Source organism: Centroberyx affinis, unplaced genomic scaffold (genome assembly GCF_046629955.1).
Source record: "Centroberyx affinis isolate AG114_WGS23_722 - 3 ecotype Tasmania unplaced genomic scaffold, CSIRO-AGI_Caff_v1 ptg002684l_1, whole genome shotgun sequence".
NCBI classification, from domain to species: Eukaryota; Metazoa; Chordata; class Actinopteri; order Beryciformes; family Berycidae; genus Centroberyx; species Centroberyx affinis.
Genome location: NW_027280866.1, coordinates 77,978 through 101,904, shown reverse-complemented (window position 1 = coordinate 101,904; position 23,927 = coordinate 77,978). Strand labels below are relative to the sequence as shown.

Below are 23,927 nucleotides of genomic sequence, written 5' to 3'. Positions count from 1 at the left end.
GAATGTTCACGTTCTCTATTAGCACTTCAAAGTAATAAACCAGATCATTTTCATATAACCACCAAACACAAAGTCAAACTGCATCAACAGAAAATCCAAGGAGAAAGACATCACAGTCCTGGACACACTGTTTGATTGACAGCTGATCTCCATCTTCCTTTCCTCCCACCAAAGAAAGATACATATTTGCAGGAGCTTATCTATTTTCCAGGTTTCAGAAGTGCAGAATGAACTGTCTGTGCTCCTGTTCTTGGCCGTTTATCTAAGTTATTTCCGTACCGTTCTGAATCATCAAGGCCGAATGTGTGCGGCAACTCCCTCCATCCAGTATCAATGTGCCTCTCATTCTGCTGACGAGAACATTCACACCACCGCTGCTGCGCACACAGCTGCTCTCCGGTAAGTCAAAATGACTCTTAGCTTTCAGTTCACCAGCTTCAAAGGCAGATCAAAGAAATTCTGAATTAGCACTTGACTAACATGCTGACTGATCAGTAGCTGGGAGTCATGCGAGAATGTAAAATACGAATAGTTCTAATTGTGTCTAATTGTCCACCAATTACTCTCTCCAGAAGCTCTTAACAATATCCGTCCCTGCTCTGGGTCCACATGTCTGACGCACGCTGTGCTCTTTCACAAACACAGGGCAGTTTGTTGTCTTCCTGTAGCCCGTCTTATAAAGCTTTGCCTCAAAGGTCAAGTCGACCATCTCAGAATGTCTCATATTCTCTCGGGCTTTTCACAATCAGACGGTACTTAGTGCAAACCGAAGCCCAAAACATCTAATGAAATCCTCTTCCGGAGTGGAAACCTAATTTTCTCGACTTATCCTCAGGCTTTAGATGTCAACCCACAGGCAGGGACGCGATCGTTCATCCAAAATTTAGATTGAGTCTTCTTTCCATGATTTAATTTCTCCCCTTTTCCTCTCCCTTGTCTTCTCTATCTCCCTCTTCTTTGTCGACACTTTTATGGGTCGTCTCACTCTTTCTCCCCTTTTGGATGCTTTACTGGCAGTTTTACAGCAGCCGGGCTGTTTATGTCTCTGTCTCGGCTGCGAAAGAATGCCCCAAAACTTCCCATATTTGACCTTGAGAGTGCAAAGGCAAGAAATACTGAGAAGATTGCTGCAGTCAAATGAGTGATTTGTGTTGTTGTGTTTATGCGTAATCACAGTCGGTCAGTATTCCTTGACTGACGCTTGTTGTGGAAAGTTCAGCTGGTTGCGGGTTTCTGGAGGCAGCGTGACGTTTGGAACTCCCGCTGCTGTGTTTTACTGGCTTGTTAATGAGTGGCCCCTCTCACACACACACACACACACACACCAGGGTCTATAAACCATTTTGTCTCCCTGGTAGGACCCAGTCTTGATGTGTGTGTTAGTGATGAAGACCACTGCTGTTCTGCTCTCTCTCTGTTTTTGGATAAACACCGGAGTCCATGCTGCTCAAACAGGTGAGTGATGGAATGGATACCAAGCAGGCAGATGACACCCAATACACAAAATATAAAATGCATTCATATGACTTGATGATTTGTGTTACATATGATTTTCATGGCTCCATGGACAACATCTAGCATCATCCTTTCATCCTCCCAATCAGGTTCAAAGTGTGGACTTCCTCAGGCGAGGAGCCCGATGGATCACACTCTGAGGGTGGTAGGAGGGACCGAGGCCACGTATGGATCACACCCATGGCTGGTCAGTGATCTGCCCTCAAAATCTTGGCTTCTTTAAAGTGGTAATCTGTGACATCTCTCATTGCTGTGGTGTTTCTGCACTGCTCTTCCCAGAGATCAGCTGTCAATCAAACAGTGTGTCGTCTTTCTCCTTGGATTTTCTGTTGATGCAGTTTGAGTTTCTCTGTTCAGCCATGGTGGCTATCACTGCTCATGATAACTACCCAGTTCTTCTTCTAGTTATTCCAAACAAACCGCTGTTGCTGCTGCAGGAATCGTAAAATGCATCACAAAGTAACAATGTTTTAATGAACCTGGCATAGCAAGATACTCCATTTTTCATTTGTGTGTATAGTGAAGGGTAAACCCACCCACTGTATCAAACTGATACAAGTTATATGAGGACAGTGTCTTTTTAACTTTGAGTAAAACATCAATCAATGCTTTTCTGGTAGAAATTTACCCTACTTTTGGTAAAACTCCCAAGTGATTGAATATCAGGAGTACAACTACTCCATACTTTCTACTCCAGAGACAGAGAACACAAATCAATTCCGTCCACAGACAGGCTCACGTCTATAATCTGTATCAGTTTCCAGTTGTTGTGTAAATGTTGAATGTCTGTCAAGGCAGCATTCTGTGTGCTCAGGTTTCTCTGCAGAACAAGGGATCTCATTTCTGTGGGGGGGCGATCCTGACTGACCGCTGGATCCTAACCGCTGCACACTGCTTCGCATCGATGTCAAAGTACAGTAGGGTTCTTACCTATTGTCTCAGAGTATTGTCTATATTGTCTACTGTTGATTTGACAATGAAGACCGCTTTCTCTTGCTTGGTATCCAATAAACTAAACCCCACATCTCTCCTCTGTCTAGAGAGTTTCTCGGCGGTGTGAGAGTGGTGGTGGGAGAGTTCGATCGGAGGGTACGAGATGAAGAGGAGCAGGCCTTCCTCATCAAGGCCGTCTCGGTCCACGAGAAGTACCAGCGCGCTTTGCCCATGAGCTACGACATTGCCCTGCTGGAGCTGGATCAACGCATTCGATTGGGCAGGTTTCCTCTCTGATGATTAGTTAGACTTCGATCAGTGTTTTATATCCTATGATTACAGTTTAGATTTACAGCATTGTGGATTAATGGTGGCAGTATGTGACTATGGTGATTCCCCTCTGATTTTAAACCTTAGAAAATCCTGGCAATTTAGGCAAATGAAAAGCACACTTTACTCCAAAAACCACTGGCACTGAAGCTCCCTGAAGCAAGGTGCCAAAAACTGTTTGTCTTACTTTCCTGATTAAGTGTAATAAAATACCACTACATCATTATTACCAATAATAATACTCAAAAATGTGTACACCATTTGCCCTCATCTTACTTTGCTAAAAGCCTCTGATTGACTGTGATTGTCTACAGGACCCAGTGTCCAGCCAATATGTCTGCCTCTACCCAGTGAGAATTTCCCGCCTAAAACCAGATGCATTGTGGGTGGATGGGGCAGGATGAAGGAAAGTAAGGGGTTTTATCATTAATGTTTTAAGTTATACAAACGCTGCTCTGTCATACAACTGCTGTGGACGCATAATTAATCTAATTGGTTGAGTTAAACCTCAAGGGCGGAGCCAAAGGGTCACAGTTTTTGCAGCGCTAGCTGGCAAATTTGAATGGCAAGGAAGGAACCTGGAAGATAGCAGGCTAGCTAACTAGCTTACCTGAATAGCTATAGGTAGTATGGCTAGTTTGAACTTGGAAGGCCAGTTAGGCTAACTTGCTAGCTTCCTCCTCTTTTACCTCTTGCCTTTTTCATTGGGCTTCAGTCTAGCATTAGCCAGAAAAACTGTGGTTCTTTTGCTCAGCCCATTAAGGTTTAACTCAACCAATTTGAATATTAATTCTATTCATTTTTAGGGGGTCGTGTTCCTGCGGAACTGAGAGAGGTCCAGTTGGACTTGGTGGAGCCAGCCAGGTGTAAATATGTCCTCCAGACGGTCAAAACCTCCCTTCTGAACCAGGGACCAGACCAGCCTCAGCCACCCATGACTGTACTGTGTGCCGGGCCAGAGAGAGGAGGGAAAGATGCCTGTCAGGTAGATGAGGAAATACTGTATGCAAGAATGACAATTTTAATCTCCCATAAATTCATATGCAACGAGATGACTTCTGGGTTCTTCAGAATTTGCATAAACTACTGTGATGTCTACAGCAATGTATACAGCTAAATCTTACACACATACTCACTTTTATAATAAATAATGGTGTAATGGTATTAATACACAGCCAACACATTATTTGCGTCAATGGCTGGAAACACAGGGCTTAAGATTGAATGCGGGGATTTTCTTTTCCACTCTGTGCTTTCAATCATCCCCTCCTCATCCCCTCCACCCCTCCCTCCCCCCCCTCTCTGCAGGGCGACTCGGGGGGTCCTCTGGTGTGTCCGGCGGGGCGGGGGGGCGGGCGCTGGGTGGCGGCGGGCGTGACGTCCTGGGGGAAGGGCTGCGGCCGGAGCTGGGCGAACAACAGCAGCCGCCCCCCCTCCAGGAGAGGCTCACCGGGGATTTTCACTGACATCAGGCTGCTGCTGCCCTGGATCAAGAGCAAACTGAGAGAGGGTAAGGTGTCAGGACAAATTATCCTCCATTATAGTTATTATAGTTCCATTATAGTAAAATGAGTCAGAGTCAGTCTGAGTAAGACCGGTTGTACTGGTTGTTGCCCAGTGCAACCACAGTCTTCTAATGGTGGAGTGAATTATAATCATTAAGCATTTATGATCATAATGTGATGATAATGTGCAAAACAAATGCTTTAGAATGCAGGGAAATAAGAATAGTGCATATATGATATACAACATAATGCACTAATGGGGCCTCACAGTCTGCTTCAAGTAAATTGGAACTGAAGAGTCATAACAATCAGAGGTTTAATCAGAGGTTATAAGTAGGCTACTGTTATTATACCATATTACTATACTGTAAGTAGTATTGCAGATGCTATTAAAAAGAACTTGCCTTGATGAAACAATCAATATAATCAATAAATTGATTATATTACTATACTATATTACTATACTACTATAATACTATAATATATACTTCTGTAATCCACCTAGGTTTTTACCATGAAAATACATGCTTAAGTGTCACAGTCCTACCAGGAGGTCTTTAGGTACTGTGTATTGGTATAATACTGATAACATTGTTTGTATAGTATTAATAAAGCTACTTATTATTTTTCTTATTCTCGATTTTATCTTTCTATATATGCTTCAGCCTATTGGCAGCAGAAGGGGAGGACTCTGTCAAGTGAGTTGTTTTCATCTTGTCAGAGTAATTCATATTCATCCATTTTTCATAATGTGTACATGCTTCTTTGATGTGTACAGAAATGTGTGTGTGTGTGTGTGTGTGTGTGTTTCAGGACCGTGCAGCGTGAGCGATGGGCCTGTGACTGACAGCGAGGGCGTCATCAGAAACCCCGCCCTCCCAGGTCATCGCTATGACAACAACGAGTGAGTGACAGTTTAGAGGAGGTGAAACTAGCATGAGCAGTGATAGCCACCATGGCTGAACAGACAAAGAAAAGAGAAAAGAGAAACTCAAAATGCATCAACAGAAAAGAAAGTTTGATCAAAATGCACTTCTAGATTCACAAATTAATAATTCAAACAAAACAATTTATTGCTTTGTTTTGTTTTGTAAGCTCTTAGTGCAAAGATCGATAATCTATGAAGAGCAAATTTCTCCCACAATGTTCCTGCTTTTTCCATGTTGGGTCACAACTGTATGAATATGCTGAAAAACAGCAAGTGTGGTCAACTAAGCTTCTCTCTCTCTCTCTCTCTCTCTCTCTCTCTCTCTCAGGCTGTGTTCGTGGGTTATCTCGGTTCCTGCAGGTTATGGGATTCTGCTGGAGTTTGATCATTTTGATTTGGAGAATGACTCACACTGTCTGTACGATCGACTCACTGTCTCAGTAGGGGCCCACAGGCCTGTTGGTGAGTCTAGACACACATACACACACACACACACACACCACAAGCGTTTTAGTTCTACATTTCTTGGAGGCAGTAGCTCTGGAGGAAGAAATAATCTCATTGGTTGAGTTAAACCTCAGTGGGCGGAGCCAAATGGCAACGCAGGAACTCTCGTGAAAATATAATAAAAACATAAATGGCAATGACTTCTTTTCCATGGCATTCATGATGTTGGAAGGACAGCAGTTAGCTAACTAGCTTACCTAGATAGCTATATGACAGTATGGCTAGTTTGAATTTGGAAGGTCAGCTAGGCTAACTAGCTAACCTAGATAAGTTAGCATGGCTAGACTGCATTTTTTCAGTTAGTAACAAGAACGCTAGGCTTCATAATATTAGCTTCCTCCTTTCTTATCTCTTCTTGCCTTTTTCACAGGGCTTCAGTCTAATGTTACTTAGCCAGAAAAACTGTGGTTCTTTGGCTCTGCCCACTGAGGTTTAATTCAACCAATCAGATTATTTCTGCCTCCAGAGCAGCTCTGCCTCCCAGAAATGTTTGTAGAACTAAAACTCCAATCTCCCAAGAAACCATTCACCCAAATGCACATAAATACACATAAGCAGACACAAACACCTACATGTGCACATACACTCTTTCTTCGTCTTTCTTTGTCTTTCTCTCCTCCTCTCCTCCTCTTTCAGGGATATTCTGTGGAAGCGTCCTTCCCGGCCCGCTGTTTCTGAGTAATTCCCAGAGTGCCGCGCTTCTCTTCTCCTCTGACATTAGCGGAGCGGGAAGTGGGTTTGTTGTCAGGCATCGAGCCGTCCGGGGACTTCCTGGTCCCGGTGGGGAGAAAACACACACACACACACACACACACACACACATATTCATATACATATACAGGCCATACTAAAAATAGGTTCACTCATCATGGTACTGTATAAGGTGCTTTGATTAAAAGTGTTCACCAACTGGCATATTGTATATACATACTGTATACACACACACACACACACACACAGTTTCAGTATCTGTTGACTACTGTGTCTGCTCTCCCATAGCAACCTGGGAGTAGAGCAGGCAGACGTCCCATGACACAATAATGAGCTGCACGAGACACACACACACACACACACACACACCGAGTGAGGAGCTGTAGAGAGGATGAACCCTGCTGGTAATAATGTGCCTTTTGTTTCTGGAATTCAGTGTGCAGATGAATGTGTATTTGTGTCGCACTGGGCTATCCTCCAATGTGTGTGTGTGTGTGTGTGCATGTTTGTGGGAGTGTGCGTATTTGCCTGTGTGTGTGTGTGTGTGTGTCCATCAGGGTGTGGGACAGTGGTTCTGGTTGGGGATCAGAATGTGGTCCATAGCCCAAATTACCCACAATCCTACAGAAATGACTCTATCTGCCGCTGGGTCATCTATGCTCCACAGGCTCATGTTGTGAAGGTGACACACACGCACGCACACACACACACACACACACACACACTCCACCAATCTGGCAGTGCAAGCAGGTTTAAAACAAATGCTAAGAATTATGAGGAAATACAACTTGAGCCAGGTGTGGTATTTAGTGACAGGCTGGTTATTGTGTTGTGTTTCTCCTCCCAGCTAGACTTTGTTGATTTTGACCTGGAGGAGTCAGATGGGTGTCTGTATGACTCCCTCTCTGTCCTGGGAGACGTGGAGGGAACAGAGGAGATAGGTAAGACTACCTCTCTGTCTTTCTCTCAGTCTTTGTTGACTGTTGAATTTTCAACAGTCAACAAATGTCAAGATGTAAGACTTAACGATTTAAATATTAAAGACTTTTACGATTAACTGCAATATAAAGACATGTGTGTGTTAAAGGTACAATATGGAACTTTTTGCCTCGAGGCAGTGAAGTGTATTGCAAGTCCCGCCCCAACAGTTGTCACTCATCTTGACGAACTGTCCGACAGCAAATGGTTTACACCCCAAAATGTCCTCAACATCATTGAGAAGCCAATCCTTGCAGAATATATCCTATGTATTTATTGTGATTTTAAAGTGGAAAAAAGTTGCATATTGCAGCTTTAAGAGGGCAATTTTTCCATGTTTTCCCTAGTGGTGCTGTGTGGTCGCACTATCCCTCCTCCTGTCCTGTCCTACGACAGCGTCATGGTGCTTCAGTTCACTTCAGACAGCACCATCACACACAGAGGCTTCAACGCCACACTGGCCTTCATCAGCCATGCAGGTACGTGCATTTGAGTAGGAATGTCTTGACACCACAGTTTCACCTGCCACCGAAGGAGGCTGTGAACCCACCTAAAAGCATTTCATTAGTTTAGGTTTCAGTGAAGCGTTTTAGTGTCCCGTGATGCTCTAAATGCTGTTTCAGAGGCTTTTCTATCCGAAAAAGGATCAAATTCTCAGGAAAACACTGGTGTGTACCGAGGTTATTGGTTACAAAAACCAGGTGTTAAAAAAATGTAACTGGAATAAAAATAAAAACGAGATCCTGTGAAAAGCACTAAAACGGACCTAAAACAAAATTTAAAAAAGCAATAAAATAAAAATATAGGTGAAATGTTTTTTGGTTTTCATACTTTTGTTTATGTGCAGGGTAAAAAAAAAAGAAAACAGACTTTTATTCAACACTAAAAATATGTAAATTCGTATATTGTATTACACAATACCTACTGCAAACAAATACAAAACACCTGTTCTGAACTTCTATCATACCTTTGAAAAATACTAGCCCTATCAAAAATACCTGAACTAGAACTGAAACTAAATAAAAACTAAACTAAAACTAAACATTTGTAAATAATAATAAAATAATAATAAAACTACCACACTGAAAACTTACTAAAACTAACCCATATTTATGCATGTGTGTGTTTCCATGTGCCATAAAATACTATAGTACTGACTGCAAACTGCCTCTCTTCCATGTTTCTGTAGATCTGCAAGAAGAGAAGAAGAGAAGAGGCGTGGAGGCTCAGACTGACGATCAGACAGCTAACCTGCGGCACGTAACACACGGTTGGTGATTCATCTTCCCTTTCTTTTGGATCTTTACATTTTCATCGTTTGCCACCAGAAGGTCACTGGCTTTGATTCTCAGGACTGGCAGGGAAAATGTAGATGGGGGGGGGGGGGGAGTGAATGAAAACAAAACACTGCTGAGGTGCCACTGAACCCTCCTCATCTTTCTCTTTGTGCAGAAGTGCAACCATAGAGTGCAACAGCCTGTATGCAGGTAGTCGTTCTCTCTGTGTCTCTCTATCTCTCTCTGATGATGGGCCCAAGCAGCGTGCATCAGAGGCATTTAGAATGGCAGTGTGATATTTAACACTGGACTTACAGTGGAGAAACGAGAAGCTTCAACAATATATAAGGCAGCAGAAGGACACACAGATGCACTGTAAAAAAAAAATGTATCTTAACAAATAATTTAGCCTAGTATTGAGTTTTAAAATCTTTTAAGTATTTCCTTGAATCAAGTGTCATTTATCTTGAGACAAGTGGAGAGATCTGCTTTATTCCACCTTGTTTCAAGATGTTGACTCTGAACTGAAAGCTGCATTGAAAACAGGAGGAATTATTGCACACCTTTGACACAATTTGTAATTTTAAGACTGAATATGAGACTGACTGTTATTAAAATTGACATTTTAGCAGTGCACACACAAAAACATATGCAGAAATAGTCCCATTCCTAAGTGTACTAGACTTGAGCTTGCTTGGGAAGAAGCTCATGTACTGTAATTACACTGTATGAATTTAAATCAATCCCCATGCTATCCCCTCACCCACCTCTCCTTTCTCTTCTCTGTCTATTTTTATCTGTGTGCTTTCTGAAAATGAAACTCTGCAAACTAAATACTGAAGAAGTGCAAACTGTTCCAAAAAATGATACAGAAAAAGTGTTGGGTCCATCTCCAAGGAAAACGTGTCGCACTTCTGCTACTGAAGTAACACACTGTAGAGCTGTGAAATCGTGTTGTCAGCTCCTTTATCTCTAACTTTATAGTTGCAGCATTAAATAATTACAGAAGAACACCCTGCAGACAACTGGATTGTGTGGAGGATCCAAGAGTGGCTGGGCTGAAAATTATCTCAGTGTGTGTGTGTGTGTCCATAAGTGCATACATACATGCGTGTTTATTGCATGTGGAGTTAAATGGGACATCATCCAGTCAGTATCGTCCACCTCTGATATGGACATGATGCAGTTTGATTGATTACATATTTATTGTAGAATTGATCAATACTACACTGGTTGTCTATGGGAAGACCTGAACCTGAACTGATTCTAATGAGACATTTGGTTTGGATTCCACACAAGTACGCATGTTTTATTAGTAGTAGTACTTGTAGTAGTAGTAGTAGGAGTAGTAGTAGTAGCCTAGTAGTAGTAGAAGTAGCAGTAGTAGTAGTAGTAGTAGTAGTAGTAGTAGTAGAAGCAGTAGTAGTATCAGTAGTAGTAGTAGTAGTAGTAGTAGAAGTAGTATAGCAGTAGTAGTAGTAGTAGTAGTAGAAGCAGTAGTAGTAGCAGCACTAGTAGTAGTAGTAGTTGTAGTAGAAGCAGTAGTAGTAGCAGCAGTAGTAGTAGTAGTAGTAGCAGTAGTAGTAGAAGCAGTAGTAGTAGTAGAAGTAGAATAGCAGTAGTAGTAGTAGTAGTAGTAGTAGTAGTAGAAGTAGTATAGCAGTACTAGTAGTAGTAGTAGTAGAAGCAGTAGTAGTAGCAGTAGTAGTAGTAGTAGTAGAGGCAGTAGTAGTAGCAGTAGTAGTAGTAGTAGTAGTAGTAGTAGAAGCAGTAGTAATAGTAGAAGTAGTATAGCAGTAGTAGTAGTAGTAGTAGTAGAAGTAGCAGTAGTAGTAGTAGTAGTAGTAGCCTAGTAGTAGTAGAAGTAGTAGTAGTGGCAGTAGTAGTAGTAGTAGTAGTAGTAGTAGTATAAGTAGCAGTAGTAGTAGTAGTAGTAGTAGTAGTAGAAGCAGTAGTAGTAGTAGTAGAAGCAGTAGTAGTAGTAGTAGAAGCAGTAGTAGAAGTAGTAGTAGCAGTAGTAGTAGTAGTAGCAGTAGTAGCTGTAGTATCATGGGTGAAACAGCGAATCCTTCTGAATTTTTTTTTATTTTCTGGCGTCAAAATGGTCAGAGATATTGAATATAGTCACAAAACATCAGATATTGGCAGCTTCAATCCAAAAATTTCAGCACCGGCATCCAAAAGCCCTTAACGGTGGAAGCCTTACTGTATGTGGATGCATGCGCTGCCTGCCAGCAGAGCCATGTGGAGTGGCTCATCACCCCCTGCTGTGACAGCGGGCCTGGGTGAGAGGGCCAGAGGGCCGAGCTGCTCTGCCCAGCATCCGACACCTTCTCCTGGGTACAGACTTCCTCATCCACACCCTCTGGATCCTCGCTTCTGCACACTGCAGCACCAGACTGTGAGTGCAGTACAGGTGCATACTATACTGTGTGTGTGTGTGTGTGTGTGTGTGTGTGTGTGTGTGTGTGTGTGTGTGTGTGTGTGTGTGTGTGACAGAGAAAGAGAGAGACTGATGGAAGTGCCTTCTTCTTCTCTTTTATCTCCTCTGATTTACTTTGTCTACTCCTTTCTCTCTGATTCATTTTCTGTTCTTTCTGTTTTTTCCCCAGTCTCTCTTCACTCTCTTTTCCTTTACCTCTGTGCCTTTCTGTTCCTTGGAGATTTATTATTAATCTGGGTTATCTTCTACCCTGGCTGGTTAAACTTTGATTTGGGACCTAAACTGGGTTATGGGCTATACTCTCTGGTGGGTTTCCACACAACAGGAGTAACAACATGCTTTCATGAGACTGTGAGTTCCTCATTTGAGTCCCAGATGAAGAAGTGTAGATTTTTTTCCCCCTACTTTATGTTTCATATCCGCTCTCGTCCGCTCTGTCTTTGTCTTCTGCCTTTCTGCGCCTTCTGCCTTCCTTTGTCAGGCTCATTCCTTTCTTCTCTCTGTCTTTCATCACGCTTTTCTCTCTGTCTTTCCTCTGCTGTGTTTGTCAGCACTTTTATTGTAAACCTGTCAGATTGCTATGCCTGTTCTGATTACGAGTGTGTGTGTGTGTGTGTGTGTGAGAGAGAGAGAGAGAGAGCAAGTGTCTGTGCTTATGCATGCTTGTGTGTATGCATGCATGCACACACAATATGCACACACATAAATGCCTATATACAGGCATTTATGTGCCTGTATATAGGCATTTGTGGGTGTCCATGTATTCATGTAAGTGTTATCTGGATGCATATGTATGTGTGTGTGTATCTGCTGTATCTTGTGTTTTGACTGTGTGTGTGTGTGTGTGTGTGTGCATTTCATTCTCCGGGGTTATTCCCCACCCTGGCTACAACCCCCTCTTTTGGGACTGTGATGTTGCTTTGCTACAGCTGTTTTCTCCACTGCGCCTCACTGAGCATGCTCAGACAGTCTGCCCGCATATTTGTAGTGTGGAACCCGCCCATCCAGGTGTGCACCTCAGAATGGGCGGATCTGGGTGAATTCAACTGGTATGGTTGATTAAAGTATACTTACTTATATTCCATCTGCAAGTACTGTATATGTATATATATTCATCGATGAAAAATCCAGATTTAGAATTGCTAGAACTAGAAAATAAAAGCTAACAAGACCCAGCAAGAATACTTCTGATAAAAACAGCTTGTGTGGTTAACCAGTTTTCATGAATGACGTTTCATACAAATACACTGTACACCCAGCAGACAGAGGTGAATGTCACTTTAAGCAGCGTATCAAACCCACTGTTATGGCCACATAGCTCATGTGTTTCCCCAAACATGGCATTATCTCACTCTGATTTCTCCATATCACAATATTCCACTGTTGTTGTTAGCAGTCTGTCTGACAGATAAAGCATCATATTCATGAAAATATTTTGCTCTAATTGTAAGTTACTATGGATAAAAGTACTGTATGATGCTTTGAGACATGCTTGTGATAAAGGGCTAGATAAATAAACTAGACTGGACTAAACTAGACAAATTTAATTACACACTTTATATGATAAAAGCTGTAATTCACAACATACCTATACATTTTCTTGTTTTTGGAGATGATTGTGCTAAATTGGAATGTTTTATTTTGAATTTCACTTTTTCTGTAATAGTGGGTTCTAGTTAGATGTGCTTGTACCATCTTCACTCATAAGCACCCACACCACTACTGTGTTGTTTATGAGCTGTGTTCCTAGGTGACCCACAGAGCGTCACAGAGAGTCATTTTCAGGTATCTGTGACAAGCTGAATGTGAGAGACACCGCAGTACTGGACTGACACCAACAACACACCCACTGTATGGAGGAAATATACATGGGGAGATTTTGCCAGCAGTATTCTTTCATTATAGTTTAGGAGGCTACTTATGTTACCCACATTTATTTTGTACAGCAAGAATTCCCATCCTGGCTGCAGGTGTATATTACCTCTCCATGGCTCAGAGTGTCGCCTCTATCGCCGCTTTTAGTATTGAAATTAATGGAAAGCAGCGCCGCAAGAAACCTATTTTATTCAGTATATTCAAATCAGTCAGTTTTAATGAAAATGCAAAGTTGCTGTACCAGCGCTGTGCTCCAGGCTGTTGAAAGACAGTCAAAGGGTGTGTTGGACTAAAATGGAAAAGGTTCTAAGCATGTTTGTAGGTGCAGGTCGCCCTCTAGTGGCAGTGTGTTGGAACTGAAGTGAAACCAGAGTTGGAACTTTACCAAGTCCTCACTCCACTTTTTTTTATAAGACTCTTGCTTGCAGAGTGAGTTACCAGCCTTAACCCTTTTGTACAGAATTTTTTTTTTTTTAAATGCCAAGAAATGGAGTACCTGAGGGCTTACACTTTACAAATGTGGTTTTATTCTTGCATAAATTTGTGACTGGCAAAGAAACAACGTGGAACACAAATCAAATTTTCCAGGCAGTTAGCCTACAATGTGGCTGGAAGGTATGAGAATTTTACATATTTTATTTTATACATCAGGTCGTGTTAGTGGTACAACATTCAAACATAAACATTAGAAATAATTATTCTGTTCATTAAACTATTTTGCTCTTCTTGTAAATGACTCTGGATAAGAGGATGTGTGTGTGTTTCTGTGCTTCTGTGTTAGACAGATATACTGTATATCGGTTTCACAATATACCATTACTCATTATTTGAACCTTTATTTCTCCAGGGAAAGTCGAAAAGCATCTCTACTGTAGATGTTGAAGGAGGGCAGAGTGTCACTCGTTCACTTTCCCCACGCACATTTTTCCAGCTAGTCCTGGGATTCGAACCGACAACCCTCTGATCACAAGCTCCCCCACCCCCCCATTTGTTTAGCTGTTGGTATTTCTTTTTCATAACAGTAAAGGTCTTTATCTCCCTTTATGATAATGTAAGTAAGAGGTAATGTAAGTTAGAGCAAGTGAAGGCTCCCTGTACATTATCCTACATATTGTACAGCTACTTGCCAAAGACATTTGACACAAACTATTGATTTATAAATTATAAATCAAATTGCTTTAGCTTGTAATTAAATCATTCTAAATCAATACGTTGCGTCAGATGATTAATGTCTTTGGGAAGTAGAGCAAAGTGCAAAACACATGATAATGTACAGGGAGCCTCTGCTTCACGTCAGGGTCTTGATTCATCCTGTCGGGGCTTATTTAATGTAATAACTGGCTCTCTGTACATTTTCCATTACATAGCAGTCTTTCTGTTTTCTAGTGTCCAACAGCACAGTCATGACTCACCAGGCTGTTATGGACCAGGACAGTGAGGACCCCAGAGTGTATGTGGATCCAGGCTCAGATGATGAGGACCACAGCCCAGAATCCTCTGGGTGGCACCAGTAACCCGCTGGATTCATCGTCTATTCTCATGCAGCCTTCATATCACTCAGAAATCAAGTGTAGAATATATTTTTTTGTTGTTTTGTACACAAATGACACTGTTTAAGACTGAGAAACATTTAGAGCATGGTTTCAAGCTACTATATTTGACAGAAAAAACATGAAATTGATAAATGTACTGTGATATTCTAAAGCCATATGTCCTATGTGTATGGTGAAGGTACATAGTTGAAGTGAGTAAGGGTGGTCATAATTTCATAATATGGAAAGAACAACATGTTCAATTTCAATTGGTTGAAAAATATTTAACTTGAGCAGCAGTGTGTCAATGCTCTTCTCTATTGTGCATTGACAAAGAATTTGTCCAGAAATTAGTGCACCTGAAAATATGATTTACTGCAGTTTTCCCCTGTTCTGTCACAATGTTACAGTATGTTAGTAGTTTATCCTCATTTTGTTACAAAGATTATATTAGTTAAGGTACTTCAGTGGGTGACAAAGACATGGATGCAACTAACGTTACATGTGACATTCCAGCAACGTCAAAAACATGCTTTTATCAACTTGCTTTGACGTACTTATTTTCATTTTATGTCAGATATTCTATTCCTTTACCATATGTTTTATTAAAATGTATTATTTTCTTTGTCTCCATGTTTGTATGTTTCTCTCTTCCCTTTATTGTACAGCACTTGGTATCTGTTTTGAAAAGCACTTTAGAGATAAAGTTACTGTTTTTATTATTATTATTTCATTATACTGAGGATAAGAAGCTTGCTTAGTTTATTGCAGGTGCAAAGTACAACAGAAACCAACACTGAGATTTACAGGCAGTTTTAAGTCAACTTTCCACACACTCCTTTCACAAACTTCTGATTGAGAATTCCATGATATCTATTTTTTTCTCTGGAATGATAAATGTCTAAGGCATAAATGCTTATCCATCATGCATCATATTTATGCAAACTGATATAAAAATGCATTGTATTGTTAGGTTGATGCTCAGAAGCAGAACTATTATCATAAATATACAAGGACTTTTCATTTTTCCTCTGTGATGAATAAAATCTTTTCTTTTCCAGAGGGTGCCAGCAGCTGTTTATTATGTAATGCATTTACTCTCTCTCTCTCTCTCTCTCCCCTCCCCTCTCTCAGTGGTGTGATTACACGGCTCTCCTCTCCGCTGCACCACCACTGTACCATGTTGTGTCATGGTGAGATCGCTCTTCCTATTGGTGCATTAGACCTTCTGTTACCTTTCCCCCAGCTGGGAGCCCCGCCCCCTTTGAGGCCCCCTTCTGTGTGTGTGTGTGTGTGAGAGAGAGAGAGAGAGAGGGAGAGAGAGAGGGTGTGTAACACTGCCTTGTCACACTCTGGACTCTGGTCTCTCTGTGTGAGGCAAAGGAAGCTCTGACACACTTTCTTACATTCTAAAGCTATGGATCAGAGTGTGGTAAGAATGAACATTTATTACTTTGTTAATTAATTCCTCCTTATTTATCTTTTCAGTGACTGAAGGTTTCAGAATGTAATAATCTACTGAACATTCCTCTATGGCAGTTCTACATTGACTACAATATGTTTCATATACTTGCTATACTGTATAGTTGGTGTCCTGCAGAATCCTGGAACTTAATATTTATTCCTATTTATTTATTTCAACTTTTTCATTTGCTCATGTGTTTTGACTGTAATTTACTAGTCTCACAGGTGCAGAAAATGTTCCATGACCTTAGGAACAGGCCAAGCCAATGATAGTTTGTTAAAATCTATGCGCCTGGAAAAGCAACCACATATCCTAGATAACTGGAAAGTTTGCTTTTTGAAGTGCAAGATTTGTGCAGGACACTGTACAGTATGTGTGTGTATTGTGTGTGATTGTGTGTGCAGACGATCCCCGCGGCGGTGGCTCTCCTGGTGGTGGTGGCCTCGGTGCTCTACTTCCTCCAGCGAGGATCTGGGGGAGAGAAGAAGAAGAAGAAGCTGCCCGCCACTCTGCAGGATCCTATGGTCAAATATCCACTCTGCCTTATAGACAAACAGGTGGGCTGGACAGACACACATACACATTACTTCCCATCAATGAAATCATTGTAAGTACTTTCATGTTATAATGGATAAAACATCATCTAATCTTTATCTAGTGGAGAATGGTAGACTTTCAGTATTTCAGTGCTATTCCTATGGGGACACACACACACATACACATTTACACCATGAAATACACCAACTGAGAGGACACAACATTCACCTGCAGTGTAACAAATGCCACAGATATTGCATGGAGACAATATAAAAGCTGACATACACAAGAATTACTACTAATGAATCTGCCATGTAGCTGTTCTGAAACTGACATTTGGGCATTATGAATATATTATAACTGGTTTTTGATCTTGCCTCTGATAACATACTGTATATGAACTATTGATATTCGTATTATGCACCTTGACCTACTTTTGCATCATGTGACATCATCAAATGATACTCTACCTGAGGTAGAGTATCATTTTATGGTTCACTTTATGGTTCCTTCATTTGGAAAAGACAATAAAGATCCAGCTAAGGATTGTGATCTTGTTATTTTCTTTTGGAGTGCAGATACGGCACTGACTATTGCCTGTAGCATCCATATGATACATACCATCACTGTGTGTTGTGTTCCATGCTGTTTCTGTCTCATTGCACAGGAAATCAGCCATGATACAAAGAAGTTTCGCTTTGGCCTTCCTTCTCAAACTCATGTCCTCGGACTGCCCATAGGTACTGGATCAATGTTCCTCTCCTCTCCTCTCCCTCTTCCTCTCCTCTTCTCTCCTCTCCTCTCCCTCTTCCTCTTCTCTTCTCTTCTCTTCCCCTCCTCTCCTCTCCTCTCCTCTCCTCTCCTCTCCAATACAATAATTAACTAATAATTAACAATAAATTAAATGGGACTGGGCTGCAAACACTTGAAAATAACAGTAAACAGGTGAGAAAATGATCTACATGGCGGATTTAAAGTTAAAAGGAGAAATGCAGTTAAAATACAAATTCACTAAGATGCAGAACCAAGGCTTTCAGGGCCGCTGAAGGTCCCGGGCCCCGAGGAGTGTGATATTCCAGGCATACCAGCCCTAAACTCCTCTCACTCTACACTTTCTCTCTACTTTCTCTCAACTATCTGTCATGTCTAACTCATCTCCAGAGAGGAATGATTGGGATCTAATATTTGTACCACAAATCCTCCCCACTCTCCTCTGTCCCAGGTCAGCATGTGTACCTGTCAGCCAGGGTGAACGGCAGCCTGGTGGTCAGAGCCTACACTCCAGTCTCCAGTGATGAGGACCAGGGCTTCGTTGATCTTGTGGTTAAGGTATTTAAACACTGCTGATACATAGACTCCATGCTAACATTTTGCTAGGTATGGCAGGTTTATGTAGATGAATAGAATTTACACAAAATATGAACTACCTGGACTACTTTCCCTGTTGGAAGGTCTCTGTTAACATGAAACTTGGAGTGTGGCTTGATTTGTTGTGAAGTGAAGCTGGTGGCCAATGGAAGACTGTATACAGCTAAAAATCACTGCACAGCGGATGAATACGTGGGTGTTCACCAAAAAAATAGACCTGGCTTTATCAGCTATATTGCCTTAACGGTAACATTTCTACAATAACGGTACATTAAGTAAGGGTTAGTTAATGCTTAATAAGCATTAACTAACCCTTAATTAACAGTTAACTAATGTGTCTGGTAGTCATTTACTAATGGTGTTCATGTTAACTAAGGTATTAATTTATACATTTAATAGTCATCTTTATAAACTATTAAATAGTGTATAAATTAATACCTTGGTTAACATGAACACCATTAGTAAATTTCACATTAGTTAACTGTTAATTAAGGGTTAATGCTTATTAAGCATTAACTAACCCTTATTAAGCATTAACTAACTCTTAACTTAGGGTACCCTTATTGTAAAGTGTTACCAAGTTAACAATATTTCATTTTTAATATTTATTAATCTACAGGTCATATAATACAAACCACTAACAACTTTATATTACTAAAAGGTTAGACTTTTGAGATAATGCTAGTTGCCTACTATCTACCGGGGACACATGGATGATTTTGGTGTCTATGCTCTCGTTGAACCACTCAGTTTTGCTGATGTGTTTCCACCAGAGAACCAAACCATACAATTCCTGTTTGACCTGGTCTGCTCTGAAAACCACATGGGGAAAAAAGCATGACTCACAGTACATTAAGGTGGCTAGGACATCTTCCTTAAGGGGATGCTTTGACATTTTGGATGTTAGTCTAGTGTTTGTTCACCTGGTGCTTGTCACAAAAGAGAGACTATCCACACTCAGCTCCCCTGGGAAATCCTTTTTAGCGGGAAAAACCCATCGGCATCAACTGGGAATAGTAACAAAGCCACGAAGACGGTTTTTAAAGCCCTGAAGTGCCAATGAAGAGATCGGTGTCTGGTGAAGGACAAATAACAGACTGAAAGTGAAAATGTCAAGGGGTCTTTTTAACCTCTTGGAACCGCTCTAGGTGTACTACAAAAACTGCCACCCTTCCTTCCCAGAGGGAGGGAAGATGTCTCAGTACCTGGACAACATGGCTGCCGGAGACTCCATTGACTTCAGAGGGCCCAGTGGACTGCTGGTGTATAAGGGGAATGGTATGATGTTTGTATTATGGATGTCATAATATACCTTTAATATACCTTTGAAAAATTGTGTGTAATACAGAAAGGGAGAGAAATGCATGCAATCATACAAATATATGTCTTTGTAGATGCCATAATATTGTGGGCAACAGATGGCAGTGTGGTATAAGGTTGTGTCACAGTGGCTTTGCATGCCATAACACAAACTTAACACTGAGGCATCTTCTCTTCTCTTCCAGGTAAATTCTCCATCCGACCTGACAAGAAGTCTGAGCCGAGGGTTCAGACGTTTAAACACATTGGGATGATCGCCGGCGGGACAGGTTCATTTCCATTTCTGTTAGACCCTCATGAATAATGCTAATGGCTGTGTATGTATTCGGAAGAACACCGAACAGCTCAGCGGGCTAAAAGTCATTGAAGAATGAAACGTCCTGGAAAAAGCCATGTTGTTGGATAGTACTACAAACTATATTTTTTGCGTAGATAAACAGAGCGTAGAAGAGAAGTAGTATAGTTTACATCTCTATCTTCCGTCTTTTACCATTACAGGTATCACTCCTATGCTGCAGCTGATTCGCAGCATCACAGCGGACCCTACCGACAACACCAAGTGCTCTCTCATATTTGCCAACCAGGTCAGTTCTGCACTTCCACTTCAGGCTCTGCTGTGGGAATAACAGGGATAACATTTTTAAAAAACAAAAACTCACAAACAAGCAAAAGAAACCCGACAGAGAGAAGCACAGGCTTGAAAAATTAGAATGAATTTTAATTAATGAATTGAATGAATTAAGTTAGTCAAGTGAGTCAAGTGTTTAGACTGCACATTTTTGTCTCACTATATGCTTTTTGGAAATCCTTTATGGGTACAATGCGGCTGCCTTTGAATGGAGTTTTAAGCTTCTTTAAGCGTTTGTGAGACTTTCAGCCCATTTTACGCTTTTCAGTTTCCTAAACAACAGTTTGCAATGGAACAAATATGATTTTAGCCTGTGTTTTGGAAACCCAGATATGTTTCATGGTTAAAGAGTATAACATGAAATGCTCTGGAAGAATAAAAAACTCTCTCTCTCGTTTCCCTCTCAGACCGAGAAGGACATCCTGCTGAGAGAGGAGCTGGAGGAGGTGAAGAAGAATCATCCGGACAAAGTCAAGCTCTGGTTCACGCTGGACAAACCTCCGCAGGGTAAGGCTGCATTTCTGAAACCATGAACTACAGTAGGGGCTGATCGGATTTGGAGGGAAATCTGCTAGATTGCTTTATGGCACAAAACAGGAAGAGGGCGCTGTTCTTCCAGAGCAAAGAGAGCTAAAGCTTTTTCTGGCAGCAGATGGTGGAAGGAGGGAAAGGCTGATGGAAAAATAACTTCCAACATGTTTATCCTCTTCAGTAAAGCGAGACATAATCTTTGACCCAAAGACGCAGTAGGGATTATGGGAAATGTAGTCTTAATTTTGAGAAACACCAGCGCTAACAATACCACTGCTGTGAGATAGAGGCTACCAATCATCTCCACCATGGTCTCATTTGTTTACAGTAATTTTACCAAGGCATCACTATTAATCTCAATGAATTTGACTCATATATAATGTTTAAAAATGCTACACATCACACTTTTAATAAGCACAGAATAGGATGTGACCAAAATTATTACATTTATTTCCTGGGATGATAAAGGCATTATGGTTCTACATTACTAAATTCTAGTTATAGATTACACCATAGACACTATACACTATATTACAAGTTACACAGTACATATTTGCTATTATTTGCTATATTAGATATTTAGCACTGTACAAATTAATGCAGCGTAAGGCATACACTGAGTGCATTACAATATTTGTTCTTTACTACACAAAACAAAATATAAAAAAAATATACAAAATGAGTTGTGTATCGTCATATCAAATTTTTTTTTTTTTAAGTGCAAAACATAACACACTGAAACACTCCATTACAGTTCACTTGTCATAATCTGGGACCCCATTGAACATTTCACAGCATGATGTAACTATGTAAATGGTAATATTAGTGCAATGCCAGGCTACAAACTGGCAACAGGCAACCCCATGATAAGGCAGCAGACTGGATTGGCTGCTGAACTGAACGCTGTGGGAAATCAAACAAACGCTCATCGGCCAAACAGAAATCCCCGCAGGCCAAGGAGGGAGATACCCCGCCTTACAAGAAAAGAAACAGGGTGTTACAGTAGCTTAGCAAAACTCTCATGTCTTTTTTTTTTTTTTTTTTTTTGCATAATCCTTAAAGCAAACAGAAACTAATGAGCAGAACACTGTTACATAACTCCTGTCTATCCTGTCTTGTCGCGTATTTCATTAGTTCCACACAGAATCGGCACTTCATCGTTATTCATTAGAAGAAGTGCTGATGCTCTTCGTTAGCGGGGTGATCATTTCACCCTGGAGGAAGAGATGACTATCTGTGCATTAAAGCAGTCGGTTGTTATTGGTGGCTTCATTTACACTACCGGCTGAAACCGCTTTCTGAAACCGCTTTCTCACCCAGGAGACCAGAACCAGATCTTTTTTTATCACTAAGCAGATAATGTCATTAGTGGTGAAAAAGTCTGTTTTTTGAGTTTAGGCGGCAATGAATAGATCTACTTTCTGGTAATGTAGGTGAAACAATACATATCTAATTTGATGTGGCCTTGTAAATGAAGCCTACGCTCTTTGTCATCTCTCTGTGTGTCCTCTACATCAGCGGTTCTCAACGTGAGTTCCGGGGACCACCAGGGGTCCTTGAGGGGGTTCCAGGGGGTCCCCAGCAAATTGATGAATTGTTAAACTTCTCCATTATTTCATTTATAAGAAGGTTACACAATTAGAGATTGTAGAAGAATGACTGTTTTGATCATAGTTTCTCTGTTATCTCTCTGCCTACAATACAGATAGTGATGGGATTCTGGACAAAATCATATCTAACAGTAAAAATGAGATCTCTGTGAGGAATTATTTGGGAAATCCTACAATACAAAGCCAGGATAGATGCAGAATGGAGGCACCTCTTCGATGCCTATACCATTCTACTTTTTTTCTGTAAATATGTCCCTAAGGCCTGTGTTAAAAAAGCAAGAATATTAAGAAACAGCATGAGATTCCAGTCTGCATTTTCCTGTCTGTTTTGACAGCCATAAAATGATCCAAATGATTAAAAATGAGATTTTCAGTGTAAATCCAGCCTTAATGTGAGGAGGATCTTTGTTCCTCTGAAAACTGACTCACTCTCTCTCTCTCTCTCTCTGATTCCCTTCTCCTCCAGACTGGTGCTACAGTTCAGGGTTCGTGACCCATGACATGATCAAGGCCCAGCTCCCTCCTGCGTCCCGTGACGTCCTTATTGTCCTGTGTGGGCCTCCGCCTATGATCCAGTACGCCTGTCTACCCAACCTGGACAAGCTGGGATACACAACAGACAACATCTTTGCATACTAGCATCCTGGCTAATTACAGCGGCGCTTTGCTTTTCCCTGCAATCATTCATTGGCATTGGTGGGACATCACACAAAAGAAAAATCACTATGTATGTGGTCCGATATCATCCCAAATTACAAACAAGTTTACTACAAAAGCTGCTTTCATCTTCAGAAAGTATTCGAGCAAGAATAGATTTAGGACTGGCGATGGCACTAGAACAACTAGAGCCAAAACTGGGACTATAAAAGTGACAAATATGCAATCAAAATGACCAATTATGATTGCTATGAAAAATTCTAGGGAAATGCCGACTTACAGTATCATATGCAAACACAGTCATATTTTTACATATCAACAAACTCCTGCCAAACCTTTTATACAACACAGATGACAACAGATTGCGGCATTGTTTTTGTTTTTATAGTGGTACTCTATTTTGTGTTGTAGGCCTATTACTTTGAATATGCCGGAATGTATATTTTTGTGAATTAAAAATCTAAAAACAAAAACGTTGATTTGAATATATGATGAAAACATATGAAACATATTGTCCTTGAGATATCTTTAGAGTCACTAGAATTGAAAGGATAATCAAGGGGCTCTACAGGCTCTGTCCGTGTGTGTGTGTGTGTGTGTGTGTGTGTGTGTGTGTGTGTGTATGCATGTATATTATCATGTAGCCTACCTCTGAAAAAAACATTACACTGGCAATAGGCTGATTAGAATTTTGCTAGAAAGAAAACTATTTCACTCCTCTCCTCTTTCTGTAATCATTTTGTTCTTTCACATTAAAAGCACAACATTCTTTCGCACCAAAGTTCTTTCACAATAAAACATGGGATCATAATCCGTCTTTATTTTCAATAAGAAACACATCCACCTCTGGGATCTTATCGTTTAACGTCATTAATGTACAATTGCAGTTTCAATAATGGAAACTGCAATTTTGCTTGCTTTTAAGAACAATTGAGGAGAAGTGATATGTATGATTAACATTATAGACAGTAGAGGTAAACCACCTAAACAGCTCCTGACCTTTGACTCTTGACTATTGCACAGGGATACTATGTACCTCAGGAATATATCCATGAAACTATCCAAATTGCATTTATTATTTGCATTTATTTGCATTATTTGCACTATCTCTATTGTCTCTATTGTTGTATATTATGTTCACTACCTTTATTCTATGTTAGTAGCTATTTCCTTTATTTCTTTATTACCTGTACCTGACATTTACTTCTTTGGTATTGTCCCTCAATTGCTCCTGTGGCACCTGAATTTCCCCAAGGGGATCAATAAAGTGCTATTTT

General features: G+C 40.8%; 2 protein-coding genes across 3 annotated transcripts; both read left to right on the top strand.

Annotated features, from left to right (window-relative positions):
• Positions 1–301: 301 nt before the first annotated feature.
• LOC139657421 (ovochymase-2) lies at positions 302–14,516 on the top strand. The gene is made up of 17 exons (XM_071535251.1): positions 302–399; positions 1,605–1,702; positions 2,310–2,427; positions 2,556–2,728; positions 3,093–3,188; positions 3,585–3,763; positions 4,087–4,295; positions 5,062–5,187; positions 5,540–5,673; positions 6,355–6,498; positions 6,987–7,111; positions 7,277–7,370; positions 7,755–7,886; positions 8,597–8,667; positions 10,961–11,085; positions 11,987–12,135; positions 14,389–14,516. The coding sequence occupies exons 1-17, from the start codon at positions 302–304 to the stop codon at positions 14,514–14,516; spliced, it is 2,199 nt and encodes a 732-aa protein (XP_071391352.1).
• Positions 14,517–15,016: 500 nt separating this feature from the next.
• On the top strand, positions 15,017–22,975 carry cyb5r2 (cytochrome b5 reductase 2). 2 transcript variants are annotated; one of them, XM_071535255.1, is made up of 9 exons: positions 15,017–15,031; positions 16,404–16,556; positions 17,204–17,276; positions 17,759–17,865; positions 19,053–19,182; positions 19,410–19,493; positions 19,723–19,808; positions 20,260–20,359; positions 22,460–22,975. In XM_071535255.1, the coding sequence occupies exons 1-9, from the start codon at positions 15,017–15,019 to the stop codon at positions 22,630–22,632; spliced, it is 921 nt and encodes a 306-aa protein (XP_071391356.1). In that variant the 3' UTR covers positions 22,633–22,975. The 2 variants fall into 2 exon arrangements, with proteins under 2 accessions (XP_071391356.1, XP_071391355.1); XM_071535254.1 differs by lacking the exon at positions 15,017–15,031 and adding an exon at positions 15,862–15,966.
• Positions 22,976–23,927: the final 952 nt, after the last annotated feature.